The sequence below is a fragment of the Bombina bombina genome, chromosome 2 (assembly GCF_027579735.1).
Source record: "Bombina bombina isolate aBomBom1 chromosome 2, aBomBom1.pri, whole genome shotgun sequence".
NCBI classification, from domain to species: Eukaryota; Metazoa; Chordata; class Amphibia; order Anura; family Bombinatoridae; genus Bombina; species Bombina bombina.
This window is the reverse complement of record NC_069500.1, coordinates 1183792017-1183807481: the sequence shown is the minus strand read 5'-3', so window position 1 is coordinate 1183807481 and position 15465 is coordinate 1183792017. Positions and strand designations below refer to the sequence as shown.

General features: G+C 40.1%; 1 protein-coding gene across 1 annotated transcript in view; it reads left to right on the top strand.

Moving 5' to 3' along the window:
- CENPU (centromere protein U) overlaps positions 1 to 14839 on the top strand; it is a 150300-nt gene extending 135461 nt beyond the window's left edge. Inside the window, exons 12-14 of the mRNA XM_053703875.1 lie at positions 4613 to 4674; positions 13588 to 13744; positions 14518 to 14839. Of these exons, the coding sequence (XP_053559850.1) occupies positions 4613 to 4674; positions 13588 to 13744; positions 14518 to 14643 (345 nt within the window). The 3' untranslated portion in view covers positions 14644 to 14839. The remainder of the gene's footprint in view (positions 1 to 4612; positions 4675 to 13587; positions 13745 to 14517) is intronic.
- Positions 14840 to 15465: the final 626 nt, after the last annotated feature.

The window sequence follows — 15465 nt, the reverse complement described above, 5'->3', positions numbered from 1 at the left end:
CTGCGGCTGACGGTTCTGATCCAAACAGATTGGATTCAGATATTTCAAATTTTAAATTTAAGCTGGAAAACCTCCGTGTATTACTAGGGGAGGTGTTAGCGGCCCTGAATGATTGTAACACAGTTGCAATACCAGAGAAAATGTGTAGGTTGGATAAATATTTTGCTGTACCAACAAGTACTGACGTTTTTCCTATACCTAAGAGACTAACTGAAATTATTACTAAGGAGTGGGATAGACCCGGTGTGCCGTTCTCACCCCCTCCGATATTTAGAAAGATGTTTCCAATAGACACCGCCACACGGGACTTATGGCAAACGGTCCCTAAGGTGGAGGGAGCAGTTTCTACTTTAGCTAAGCGTACCACTATCCCGGTAGAGGATAGCTGTGCCTTTTCAGATCCAATGGATAAAAAGTTAGAGGGTTACCTTAAGAAAATGTTTGTTCAACAAGGTTTTATATTGCAACCCCTTGCATGCATTGCGCCGGTCACGGCTGCAGCGGCATTCTGGATTGAGTCTCTAGAAGAGAACCTTAGTTCAGCTACGCTGGACGACATTTCGGACAGGCTTAGAATACTTAAGCTAGCTAATTCATTCATTTCGGAAGCCGTAGTACATTTAACTAAACTTACGGCTAAGAATTCCGGATTCGCCATTCAGGCGCGTAGAGCACTGTGGCTAAAATCCTGGTCAGCTGATGTAACTTCTAAGTCCAAATTACTTAATATACCTTTCAAGGGACAGACCTTATTTGGGCCCGGTTTGAAAGAAATTATCGCTGACATTACAGGAGGTAAGGGCCACGCCCTGCCTCAAGACAAAGCCAAACCTAAGGCTAGACAGTCTAATTTTCGTTTCTTTCGGAATTTCAAAGCAGGAGCAGCATCAACTTCCACTGCTCCAAAACAAGAAGGATCTGGTACTCGCTACAGACAAGGCTGGAGACCTAACCAGTCCTGGAACAAGGGCAAGCAGGCCAGGAAACCTGCTGCTGCCCCTAAAACAGCATGAATTGAGGGCCCCCGATCCGGGATCGGATCTAGTGGGGGGCAGACTTTCTCTCTTCGCCCAGGCTTGGGCAAGAGATGTCCAGGATCCCTGGGCGCTAGAGATAATATCTCAGGGATACCTTCTGGACTTCAAATACTCTCCTCCAAGAGAGAGATTTCATCTGTCAAGGTAGTCAACAAACCAAACAAAGAAAGAAGCGTTTCTACGCTGCATACAAGAACTATTGTTAATGGGAGTAATCCATCCAGTTCCACGGTCGGAACAGGGACAGGGGTTTTACTCAAATCTGTTTGTGGTTCCCAAAAGAGAGGGAACTTTCAGACCAATCCTGGATTTAAAGATCCTAAACAAATTCCTAAGAGTTCCATCATTCAAAATGGAGACTATTCGGACAATTTTACCCATGATCCAAGAAGGTCAGTACATGACCACAGTGGATTTAAAGGATGCTTACCTTCACATACCGATTCACAAAGATCATTACCGGTATCTAAGGTTTGCCTTTCTAGACAGGCATTACCAGTTTGTAGCTCTTCCATTCGGATTGGCTACAGCTCCAAGAATCTTCACAAAGGTTCTAGGTGCTCTTCTGGCGGTACTAAGACCGCGGGGAATTTCGGTAGCTCCGTACCTAGACGACATTCTGATACAAGCTTCAAGCTTTCAAACTGCCAAGTCTCATACAGAGTTAGTACTGGCTTTTCTAAGGTCACATGGATGGAAGGTGAACGAAAAGAAAAGTTCACTCGTTCCACTCACAAGAGTTCCCTTCCTGGGGACTCTTATAGATTCTGTAGAAATGAAGATTTACCTGACAGAGGACAGGTTAACAAAACTTCAAAGTGCTTGCCGCACCCTTCATTCCATTCAACACCCGTCAGTGGCTCAATGCATGGAGGTAATCGGCTTAATGGTAGCGGCAATGGACATAGTGCCATTTGCTCGCTTACACCTCAGACCACTGCAACTATGCATGCTAAGTCAGTGGAATGGGGATTACTCAGACTTGTCCCCTTCTCTGAATCTGGATCAAGAGACCAGAAATTCTCTTCTATGGTGGCTTTCTCGGCCACATCTGTCCAGGGGGATGCCATTCAGCAGACCAGACTGGACAATTGTAACAACAGACGCCAGCCTTCTAGGTTGGGGTGCCGTCTGGAATTCTCTGAAGGCTCAGGGACAATGGAGTCAGGAGGAGAGTCTCCTGCCAATAAACATTCTGGAATTGAGAGCAGTTCTCAATGCCCTCCTGGCTTGGCCCCAGTTGACAACTCGGGGGTTCATCAGGTTTCAGTCGGACAACATCACGACTGTAGCTTACATCAACCATCAGGGAGGGACAAGGAGCTCCCTAGCAATGATGGAAGTATCAAAGATAATTCGCTGGGCAGAGTCTCACTCTTGCCACCTGTCAGCAATCCACATCCCGGGAGTGGAGAACTGGGAGGCGGATTTCTTAAGTCGTCAGACTTTTCATCCGGGGGAGTGGGAACTTCATCCGGAGGTCTTTGCCCAAATACTTCGACGTTGGGGCAAACCAGAGATAGATCTCATGGCGTCTCGACAGAACGCCAAGCTTCCTCGTTACGGGTCCAGATCCAGGGATCCAGGAGCAGTCCTAATAGATGCCCTGACAGCACCTTGGGACTTCAGGATGGCTTATGTGTTTCCACCCTTCCCGATGCTTCCTCGATTGATTGCCAGAATCAAACAGGAGAGAGCATCAGTGATTCTAATAGCACCTGCATGGCCACGCAGGACTTGGTATGCAGACCTGGTGGACATGTCATCCTGTCCACCTTGGTCTCTACCTCTGAAACAGGATCTCCTGATACAGGGTCCTTTCAAACATCAAAATCTAACTTCTCTGAAGCTGACTGCTTGGAAATTGAACGTTTGATTTTATCAAGACGTGGGTTTTCTGAGTCAGTTATTGACACCTTAATACAGGCTAGGAAGCCTGTTACCAGAAAGATTTACCATAAGATATGGCGTAAATACCTATATTGGTGTGAATCCAAAGGTTACTCTTGGAGTAAGGTTAGGATTCCTAGGATATTGTCCTTTCTACAAGAAGGTTTAGAAAAGGGTTTATCCGCTAGTTCATTAAAGGGACAGATCTCAGCTCTGTCTATTCTGTTACACAAACGTCTGTCAGAAGTGCCAGACGTTCAGGCTTTTTGTCAGGCTTTGGCCAGGATTAAGCCTGTGTTTAAAACTGTTGCTCCGCCATGGAGTTTAAACCTTGTTCTTAACGTTTTACAGGGCGTTCCGTTTGAACCCCTCCATTCCATTGATATAAAGTTGTTATCTTGGAAAGTTCTATTTTTAATGGCTATTTCCTCGGCTCGAAGAGTCTCTGAGTTATCAGCCTTACATTGTGATTCTCCTTATTTGATTTTTCATTCAGATAAGGTAGTTCTGCGTACTAAACCTGGGTTCTTACCTAAAGTAGTCACTAACAGGAATATCAATCAAGAGATTGTTGTTCTTTCTTTGTGTCCAAATCCTTCTTCGAAGAAGGAACGTCTACTACACAATCTGGACGTAGTTCGTGCCCTAAAATTTTACTTACAGGCAACTAAGGAATTTCGACAAACATCTTCTCTGTTTGTCGTGTACTCTGGTCAGAGGAGAGGTCAAAAGGCTTCTGCTACCTCTCTTTCCTTTTGGCTTCGTAGTATAATACGTTTAGCTTATGAGACTGCTGGACAGCAGCCTCCTGAAAGGATTACAGCTCATTCTACTAGAGCTGTGGCTTCCACTTGGGCCTTCAAGAATGAGGCCTCTGTTGAACAGATTTGCAAGGCTGCAACTTGGTCTTCGCTTCATACTTTTTCCAAATTTTACAAATTTGACACTTTTGCTTCCTCTGAGGCTATTTTTGGGAGAAAGGTTCTTCAGGCAGTGGTTCCTTCTGTATAAAGAGCCTGCCTATCCCTCCCGTCATCCGTGTACTTTTGCTTTGGTATTGGTATCCCAGAAGTAATGATGACCCGTGGACTGATCACACTTAACAGAAGAAAACATAATTTATGCTTACCTGATAAATTCCTTTCTTCTGTAGTGTGATCAGTCCACGGCCCGCCCTGTTTTTAAGGCAGGCAGTTATTTTTTAAATTATACTCCAGTCACCACTACACCCTTGGTTTCTCCTTTCTCGTTGGTCCTTGGTCGAATGACTGGGGGTGACGTAGAGGGGAGGAGCTATATGCAGCTCTGCTGGGTGAATCCTCTTGCACTTCCTGTTGGGAAGGAGTAATATCCCAGAAGTAATGATGACCCGTGGACTGATCACACTACAGAAGAAAGGAATTTATCAGGTAAGCATAAATTATGTTTTATCAATGTCGGGTGTGTCTGTTAGATTTAAAGAGTTAACCAACAGAAACCTCATTCTCAGCCCATTACCCCTTTTCAGTGTTGCCATTAAAGATGTCAACCTTTTGTGTCTTTAAAAGTGCTTTGGTAACTAGTGATAACAGTGGCACAGAGATCTATCAGCGAGGGTTGTGTGAGGGGGGAATTAGTAAAGGCAAAGGGATGTGAATAGTGTTTGTTATAACTGTGTTATGTATTTTTTGACATTCTATTTACAGATGCAGCTGGAAATTGGAAAGAAGAGAAAACATTTGATTGAAGTGAGAGATGAAATAATAGAGTACGTTTGTGTTTATGTTCTGTGTGGTGTTATACTTGTGCTAATGTAGATTATACAGAAAGATGTTATTTTAAAATGACATTCTGATGGGAAAAATGACATGCTGTAATTCAGTAGAGCGTGTTTGTATTACTAATTCTAGATATGTGGTCACCCCCCCAGCATTGCTACTTCTGAGATGGAAACTGCTGGTCCCTGGCTGGTGTGTGTGGCTGCTGCTTCTAATTGGCTCACTGGTGGTTTACGGCTTGGGAGCTGCAATGTGTGTGACTACTGAGGAGAACTTTGACTATTTGTTTAACCCCTTTGGTGGGTCTGTAATGCAGCAGTTACATGTTCTAGCAAATTAGAGCATGTAGCATGTCATTTGTGTATCATGTCTCTTTAAATGTTTCTTGTGCTTAAAGGGACACTAAACCCAAATATTTTATTTCATGATTCAAGTAGAGAATACAATTTTAAACAACATTCCAATTTACTTCTATTATATAATTTGCTTCATTCTTTAGATATCCTTTATTGAAGAAATAGCAATGCACATGGGGGAGCCAATCACACAAGGCATCTATGTGCAGCAACCAATCAGCAGCTACTGAGCCTATCTAGATATTTTCAGCAAAGTATGTCAAGAGAATTAAGCAAATGAGATAATAGAAGTAAATTAGAAAGTTGTTTAAAATGGCATACTCTTTTTAAATCAGAAAAGAAAAAATTTGGGTTTCATGTCCCTTTAATATTTCACATTTTGCACATGGGCACAGTACATGGATTTGTGTAGTAGAATTGCACTTTACTGCTGTGTTCCATATTAAAGCTATTCAGCATTATGACTTATGATGTCATGTGGCTAATATCATGCTATGTGTGCCACAGTCTAGAAATAGGATATTTCACAAGCATAGGAAGTGTGATAATAAAATAAAACATAATCTGTGGATATGGTTATATTTTATTACCTAGTAGTGGTATTGATCCAAAAAAGTCTGAGAAATACTGTCATGGTAACAAACACACAACTGAATAAATATGTATAGATTTTGTTTAGCCTATCATGATTTTCATAAAAAAACATTGTTTAAATTGAGTAAACCTAAAAGGGGACAGAGAGGTGAATAAAAACTGCTTATTTGGAGGCGGAGCCAACTGCCAAAGGAATCAGACGTGCGTGTGAAGAGCTCCTGGCTCTAACATGATACAAAAATGTTTATTTGTATTTAGAAAAAACCTATAAACATTACAAGGGGATCCTTATAATACATAGAAATACTGGAGACCTTGGGAGCTCTCGAGTGGACATTCCTGGATCTGTGTGTCAGAAGTATAGCCATGATGGAGGCCTTTGATGACTGGGGGTTGGCTGTGGTGCAGCTCCTTCACAATCACTTCTCCAACCTAGCGCTGGCACTATGTGAGTGTTGTGAGGAAACGGCGGCAAGAGATGACAAGCCTGCACGAGCGGCTAATCGGTATATCGCTTTTTAATCTGAAAAATACTGACACTACCATTTACCAGGGCAACTACATCGATACACCAGCTTCCTGGACTTTGTTCCACCATTTTAGCTCCCTCCAACAAGTGGACGCTACTATCTATCACTGTAGAGAGAGGCTAATCTGCGATACATGCAAACCTATAGAAAAAGAAGTAAAGGTTAGTCCTGCTATGAACCCTGTATTAAGGTTGCCTAACGAGCCAACATGTCCCATGAGAGATCATAGCTCACTACCAAACCTAACTTTGGACACAGCGCGCATAACAACCACAGATATCTGCCATGTCTTGAAAGTTCTCCCTCTGCTTCGCAGTGCCAGTGCTGTGGAGAATGCGACTAAACCCCAGGAGCAGGACCTATGCTATTTATATGATCGGAAGGATGATCTTACAGCTGCTACTACCGCAGCAGCAAGGGCACTAACGACGGGACCAGAAATGATTGTTAACTCCCCTATGGACTTGCCTGGAGGGACTCAGCATTACGATTACCTGCTTACCTATAAGATATGTCCTGACCCTGAGACTGCATCTTTTGCTGTCACTGCTGGATGTAGTTTAGTGGATCAACCTCAGGGACAATTAAGGACCACCTATTTCTCCTCTACAGCTCACTGCTGTGAAATCTTTGTGGCTATGCTAATCTCGAGTACGCATCAGATGGTGGCTTCTGGTGAGACGTTTCCAAGATTTGGTGTGGGTTGATGACCTCATCTTCTGCTCCTCACACAAGACTTTTGTCCTGTTTTAACATGATAGCCCTAAGGCTTGAAAAATGGTGGTTCAACTAACCTGAGACTTGTGTGATGATACTACTTTATAATAACTTGGTAAAATATTTTTTTTTTTAAATTTCTTTTTATTGAGAGACATGAGATAAATGCAATATACAGTTATACACTTAATTCCCCCATAAAGATCTACAATACACTGATGTGATTCGCAGATCACAGGAGCAACATAAGAAAAATTAGATGGCATAAGGATACACACATTACACCTGTGAGAATATACCAATACCAGATGTCCTCTGTATGATTCTTCTAAAATTAAGCCTGAATCCATATAGATAAATTCTGTCTATGTATACAACATTAGGAATGGATATAATAAGTCGTTTCTAAGCCATGGGGGAAGAGCCATTGTGTCTCATTTTTATAACATAAAACAGCAAACAAACAAAATAACACAAAACAAACAGAACAACAAAAACCTGTTCAAAGTGTGATTCTCGTACAAGATGTTAGCAGTTTTGCAGAAATGGGGCTGAGTTAGAATATTCTTCCATCAAAGGACAAAATGTTATCCCACTTATAAAGCACATATTATAGAGTGAAGAGAGGCAGAACCACTGAGCATAACCAACTAATATGTGTAAGATGAACATGTGAGGGTATCAGCAGAATGAGGAGATTTAAAAGGAACATCAAGTCAATAGCAGTGTAAACCCACCAAAATAGCAAGATGTGGGATGTTTAAATGTGACCCATTCATGTCTCCTATTTTTAAGTAAATCTAATGGGGTGACCTAAAACTAACTGTGTCCCAAATATTACCACACTATGCAAAATCTGTCGGTGTGTGCTGACTTCAAGCCGTAAGCTAATGTCAGAGGCAGTGCTTGTAAGCCAGAGTAAAAAGGCATCTGGTCGCATTAGGAGAAAGCATGAGCTCAACGTGATCCACCTTCTGAGAATGTGTGCTACAAATGGCACCAATCTATTTATATTGTGTAACATTTAAATGTGATCAAGCAGCACACAGGACTACAATGATGATTAGTTATTATTATAAAATATATAAACATTATCCAACTCACCATGCCTTAAAGTACAAATACGTTAGGAAAGAACTGCACACATAACTTAACCAACCCCTATGCGGATTATGCGCAAGCAGAGCTCAGGAAAGCTTGGCATTTTTTTAAGTAGTAATGTGTGAAGTGCAAGCCCAACTGGGTATAGACATATCAGTAACATTAATTTGTGTAGGAATAAATACGTCGGGTGCAGTCTCGGAAGCAATAGGACAAAGTCCATAGCTGATGTTACACACAGGTTTCGCCAATGACAGTTCAGTAACAATAAGCAAGGATCCATGAACTGAAGGAGTTCTATACACAGAGCCGTATTCTGTTTGACTTCCATAGTCTTAGTGACGCTATTAAGAAGTATGGCTTTGTGGGAAGTAGGCAAATTGATGCTAATAGTGCAGTCCCCGGTGTACTCTTGAGGAGTTAAACACTGTTTTGGCCCCATATTTCTTGAGTCCGGCTTAATCAGTATAGGAGACGGACCTCCCTTCCTTCCCACGAAATAGTCATCCAGAATCTTCACTCCATTACCTGCAAGAACACCCTTAAAAGTTTTGCCCATTGGCGAAGGGTAATACTGTGCGGTTACGATTCTCAGCCCGGGGTCCTGCATATAATCCTGGGGGGCATTCTTTGATTTAGCTGTGGTCGGATTGTCAGCTTGGGGAGCTTCAGAAGAAACTATCGCAGAGATGCCCATACATATGAGATCTTGATGTTTACCGCTGATCTCTTTGAAATAATCGGCTTTGTATAGAACTGGTAGATTCTGTGTCAGCTCCACAACTTCTGAGCTAGATACTGGTCTTCTATTGGTCTGAGAGTCTTGTAATATGCTTTCCAGTGATAATAGTAAATTATCAAACAATGGTAAGAGAAGCACAGAAATGGCATTGGTAATATTCGCCATCTTGTCTTTATGATGCGTTGCAGAGTAAATGCCTAACGGCTTTAAAATTCTTATCTGACTCCTCGGTGGCCAGAAGATGAAATGTCCTGATCCACAAAAGTTCCTGGGCACCTAAACTGCCAATGGAGAGATGGATGGCAAAAGATGTAGCCACAATTGTGCTAAAAATTAGAGATTATACTTGGAGCCATCTTAACACGCCGTCAACCGGAAGTCTCTTGGTAAAATATTTAAGTGGAATCTTGAGTAGACCTTTCACCTTTTCTTACTTTAATAATTGTTATTATATCATTTTGTTGCTTGCTGCCTTAATAATTTACTTGTTTAACTTTTTAGAGGGTTTCAATAGGCATATATATTATCTGATTGCCTCAACTCAATTCTTATTATACCTAGGAATTTATATTAATGTTATATCACACAGCTAGACCTCTTGATTAGCTCCCTGTTATAGCAGGATGTCAGGTTATCTTTGTGGATGTGCTTTTATTTTACATCTTATACCTTTCACATTTTGACTCTAAGTGACATCCAATGGAAATTTTGCATATTGTGCTGTATCTCTATACTAACATACTTAAGGGGCTACAACATTGGATAGTCTATATGTTTATATATTCCATTACCTAGACATTCAGTCATGTGTCCTTGTTGTGGATTATCCCAATGGTTATTTTTATATTAAAAACATTGACGGTGCATTAGAATAGGTGATACAATAGGGATCTACACAAGTGTAGAAATTGATGTGAAAGTTAAATACTATTACCTCTATATGCACGCTTGAATGCTGAGTGTACCATCCACTTGGTCATCGCCAGAATATTAGCATACGTTTATAATCTGTTACTTATCACTCATTGTCCTATTCCCTGGTGATTCCATGCCTCTCTTGACTTTATATTAAGCACATATGTGGCCAACCCAGTAACGACCGGATCTCTGAAGCTACTCTCAGATTTGGAGACTTAGATATATAGGCTAGCTTTAGTCCTAAAATATCTACCACTTAAGAGTCCTGACTCCTTTGGGTTTTGAATAATATCGTCATGAGGGTACTTTTCTATGATTTGATCACTAATTATGCTAATATAGGCAAGTAAAATGTATAATATGCCTACCATTTTCATGTATATAGCTCTAACTTATCATTATTTAGATGGTGGCTATCTATCTGTACGCTCTAAGAAAATGTGTATCATATGTAAGATACGAACTTGCACACTCAACCTTTTTCTTAATTTTGCAGTTATTTTTTTTACTCTCTCTCTCTTAAAAACAGATAACTAATTTTTGATGCGATCCACCTGCTGATGGGTATAGGGCCCATACCCGGTCAGCAGGGTTTAATCACATGAGATAGAGAAAAACCACACTCTTTTTAACATTTTATTTGATCCAATAGCAGATCACTGCATAGATTACATTATAAAACTGTACTTCATGACTATATACTCCTTACATATGCTGTTGGACTCACATGCTCCATATAACAACAAATCCATAGAATATGGATTCTAACCATAATAAACACACTAGTAACCCTTCTCTGCTAACAGGTCTTATAAGAGCACTTTAGCTTTATTAAATGGATAGTCTCCTTCCCTCCTCTGATAGCGTACTCTGGTATTTTCTGATTATGACCAGAGACTCTCTGCATGGTTTCCCTCGAAACATACCGCTTCTTTTATAATATTTGTACATATATGTTTCCAATATATAATATAACTTGATTCAAACTCTATTTCCTTCCTGCCACATTATAATTGGTTAAAGTGAAACATCTCTTTTTCACAGTGGGAAGCTATATTTTAAAAATGCGTGTGTATATATATATTCATCTATTTTACTAAAATATGAGACCTATCTCTTAAAGGTTTGAATTCATATGCGATGGAACAGATATGGTTGATACAACCTTTCTTTTTTTTTTTTTCAAAAGAGCTTTATTGAGAAAAAGAAATTTACAGAAAATCAATAAGTACAATTCTGACAGTAGATATGCTTAACAGTCTGCGAGACTACAATAACTCGGGGTCCCCAAGCTGGGGGTAGATGAATACAGCAATCCACCAGCAATTGAATGTCCTTTAAGATCAGGAGTAATGATTAGCTCTTCACTTACATTTTTCAAAAATTTTCCAACAACTAATGACATGTCTTTTACAGCAAAGACATGATGCTTAGATGACTAAAACAGACATAGACAATACAAGTCTAAGATATACAGACATATTAAATATTAAATATTACCCGGCTTGCCGCTCAGTGCCTGTGTTCCAGTTTCCCTAACCTCTCAGCATATACACATTCAGGGAGGCCAGGGAGAGTAGGGTATAGATGGGTAAAAAGGGGGCAAGCAAGAGAAAAGAGGGAAAGAGAAGGATATCCGGAGAAAAGAGGGAAGGGAGTGCGAAATCAGGAGAAGAAAAAAAAAAAAAAATTTAAATAAATAAATACATTTAAAGGCATAGGGCGTACAACACTCCAGGACGGTCTACTATTATAAGCCACAGGACCTGCTAACCTCTCTCTGTCCCGACACCTTCCCACAGCAATAGCATTTCTGTGTATGCTCCCATTGTCGCAGTCTTAACATAGTGATATTTCTCCAGAAGAAGGATACTCTGCACATTTTGTCTCCAGTCCGCAATGGTAGGTATTTGGGGGGATTTCCAACGCTGAGGTATCAGGTTCTTAGCCCCCGACAACATCAGCATTAGAAGGTTCTTTTTCGCCTTATTCTCCACCTTGGTGGGGAAATGGAAAAGCAGAGTCTCTGGGAGTTTCAGAATGTCAATATCCAACAACTTCTGAATCTCCTGCCAAACAGAAGACCAAAAGTCCAGTAGGAGCAGGCAGTCCCACCAAATGTGTAGTACCGAGCCCGTGCCACCGCACCCCCTCCAGCACTTCTCAGAGACTCTTGGATAAATTGTCTTAAGCCTAGTCGGCGTAAGGTACCACCGGCTCAAGAATTTATAATGTGACTCCTGCATACGGGCAGAGACCGACAATGATTTTACGGCTCGGAAAATCCGTTGCCAATCCTCATTAGAAAGCTCGGAGCCCAGCTCCTTGTGCCATGCTCTTGTGTAGTTTGGAAGTGGGCTATCTTTCGGCTGTAGGAGTAGAGTATAGATGAGGGAGACCAGATGCCCAGCCACATTACCTTGAATACATAAAGACTCAAAAGGGGAGGGGTCCCTCAACAACTGCTGTTTGTGTTTGTGGGTGTTGATAAAGTGGCCTATCTGTAAGTAAGAGAACTATGTCAGGGGGAGGTCCGGGGAGTCCAGCATTATATTGTTGTTTGATTTTAGTCGCCCCCCATGGACTAGGCTAGACACCCGATTAATAAAGGGGGTGCTCCGTTCCGCTGGCGCCCTGAACTGCAGAGGTAGGTCTGGGTTGCCAAAAATGGGCGTAAGAGGTGAGACTGGGGTGGAAATGTGGGAGTCAGTGCGCAATGTGGTATCCCATGTGGTGAATAGCTCCTCCAAGAGGGGGAACCCCTCTATCTGCGAGGGTCTGTATTTACCATTGATCCACAACAAAGGCCTCAGGTCACTGACCTGAAGGATCGCTCTGTCCATAGAAATCCAGTCTTTTTGTGGGTTTCCCTGGCACCACTCAACCACTCTCTGTAGAATCACGGCTTTTCTGTAAAGCTTTATGTCTGGGAGGGCTAGTCCGCCCCCCTCTCTGGGTTTATACATAGTCTGCCTATTAATCCTCGGTCTAGTTCCCTGCCATATATATTCCTCAAGAAGGTTTTGGAACTGTAGGAGGAAAGCTTGTGGGAGCGGGATAGGCAACAACCTTTCTTTTATGTGTCCATATGACACGTTTGGTAAGGATTATTTGAAAAGTTATGTATCAACTCTGTAAAGATTGTACTATCAAAAACTTATATTACTGAATTGTAGTAATGTTGAACCCGTTACTGGGACGTACATTTTTTATTTCTGTAATACTGAAACTCTTCAATAAAAATTTATTTAAACTGCTTATTACTCACCAGTGTTCTCCACAGCACATTTTTAGCGGGTTCACCGGGATTTTACTGACCACCCAGCTAAAATTTTAGCCAGTACTAAGCTTAACATTGCTAATATTAAAAATGTTTAATTTTTATTGCACAAATTATTATTAAATACATTTGTTAAATCATGCAATTAATTTATGCTTTGCACAGCAGAAAATTATATAATATTACACTTCCCCCACCCGGCTGGCAGCTTTTTCTGTGAACATTGCTCTCGTTGTCATTATTTCTAAGTGACAATATTATAACATATATTTTTCAAAACTTGAAATACCTAAGTTCCTACAGATTTTTCAGATTCATTATACCAAGCACTTCCTATATATAATTGCTCTTTTTAATAAACACCAGTTGATTGCAGACATCACTCAGTGGGTAAGATAGAACGCGTTGCATTCAGAACAAATGTAAGTAAACCTCGGAAACAGATTGCCCTTTTTGTTTTGTTTTTTGGCTTAACCACAGTTTTTATGAATCATTTTAAATGTTAAAAATGTTTCAGTGAAAGTTAACAGTATTGCTATTAAAACCATATCTCCATATCCCTTGAAAAATGATTAAGCAGCATATTAAACGGAAGTCTTGACACAAAAAGTGTATTTTTATAGAACGATGATCATTAAGAAAACCCATTTCTACATCCTTTCCAGGAATGAACCAAAACTTAAACAGCTTCAGAAAGAATATTCAGAGCTTCTGGAAAAAAAGTCCTCTTTACAGAAAGCAAGAGAGTTCCTAACCAACCTTCAGCAGCTACAAGGAAGTTATTTGAAGCACAAGCTTGAAAACCCTGAGTCAAAAGAAACAGTACGTGTTTGCACCATTGCCTCACTGCTAATGTCTATTTAGCCTCATTGTGGTCTAGCATTTACATTTTTATTCATTGCAAATAGTATGTCCAAATTATCATTGATGAGAACTGGAAAATATTAGAATACATGCACAGTATGTCAGTCTGTAGTAAAAATACACAGGTTGATTCTTATGTCATTCTTACTAATTTACAGAACTTATTCTATATGCATAATAAAAACTGATTAAAATGACAGTCTAGTAAAAATTAAACTTCCATGATTCAGATAGGGCATGCAATTTTTTTTATCATCAAATTTACTTTGTTCTCTTGGTATTCTTTGTTGAAAGCCAAACCTAGGTAGGCTCATATGCTAATTTCTAAACCCTTGAAGGCCGCCTCTTATCCTAGTGCATTTTGACAGTTTTTCACAGCTAGACAGCGCTAGTTCATGTGTGCCATATAGATAACTTGCTCATGCACGTAGAAGTACCTAGGAGTCAGCACTGATTGGCTAAAATGCAAGTCTGTCAAAAGAACTGAAATAAGGGGCAGTCTGCAGAGGCTTAGATATAAGGTAATCACAAAGGTAAAAAGTATATTAATATAACCATGTTGGTTATGCAAAACTAGGGAACGGGTAATAAAGGGATTATCTATCTTTTTAAACAATAACATTTCTGGAGTAGACTGTCCCTTTAAAATCATGTGCACCTCTCAGTAAAATAGACTGACCAGTATTTTCATGTGGCTAAGTTTGATTTTTTTTCTTTCTCTCTTATTACAGTATGGAATTTCCAGTCTTCCTGCTCTTTTACTGCAATCAGAAACCATCTTGAGAGCTGAGAAACATTTCTATAATATCAACACAAAATTACAGAGTACTATTGATAAGAGGAAAGGTGAAAGTTGAGAAATTTTTCTTTAACATGGACACTTACTCTTTAACCCAGGATGGATCGGAACCAGACTATGGCTTTTTTATTATATACATAGTAATATGCGGATAGTTTTCTTAGCCATTCTGCATGTGTATTTATAATTATTTGCACTTGCTATTTGTTTGCAAAGTATACTTCCAATATATATATATATATATATATATATATATATATATATATATATATATATACTGTATATACTAGTCATAAAGCCCGTGTACAGCGGTCCCACCCCTTGCTCTCTCTCTCCCCCTCTCTTTTGCTCTCTCTCCCCCCTCTTCTTTGCTCTCTCTCCCCTCTCTTTTGCTATCTCTCCCCCCTCTTTGTTGCTCTCTCTACCCTTCTCTTTCGCTCTCTCTACCCCCTCTCTTTTGCTCTCTCTCCCCCCTCTCTTTTGCTCTCCCCCCTCTCTTTTGCTTTCTCTTCCCTCTCTTTTTATACACACACACCTTTGACATTCGTCATTAACATGTTTGTTCAGGAAAATGAGGAAACATTTTAAACATTGAAAATATTTGGTTTAACAAATGTATAAATGTCCATTGCATATATTTTCAAGTTTTTACATTTTAAACAAACTAGCCAAGCTAGAAATGGTTTAGGATGTTCTAAAACTTTTTTTAAAATATTAAACAACATATTTTGATAGTTGCAATGATTATTAAAGTACAATGTATGAACAACGAAGACTTTATTGAAAAACAGATTATCAGAGAGCACAGTAAGGATCATTCTGTCCAAAAGTAACATATAAAATAAAAAAATATGGCAAACCTGTTACATTTACATGTGTA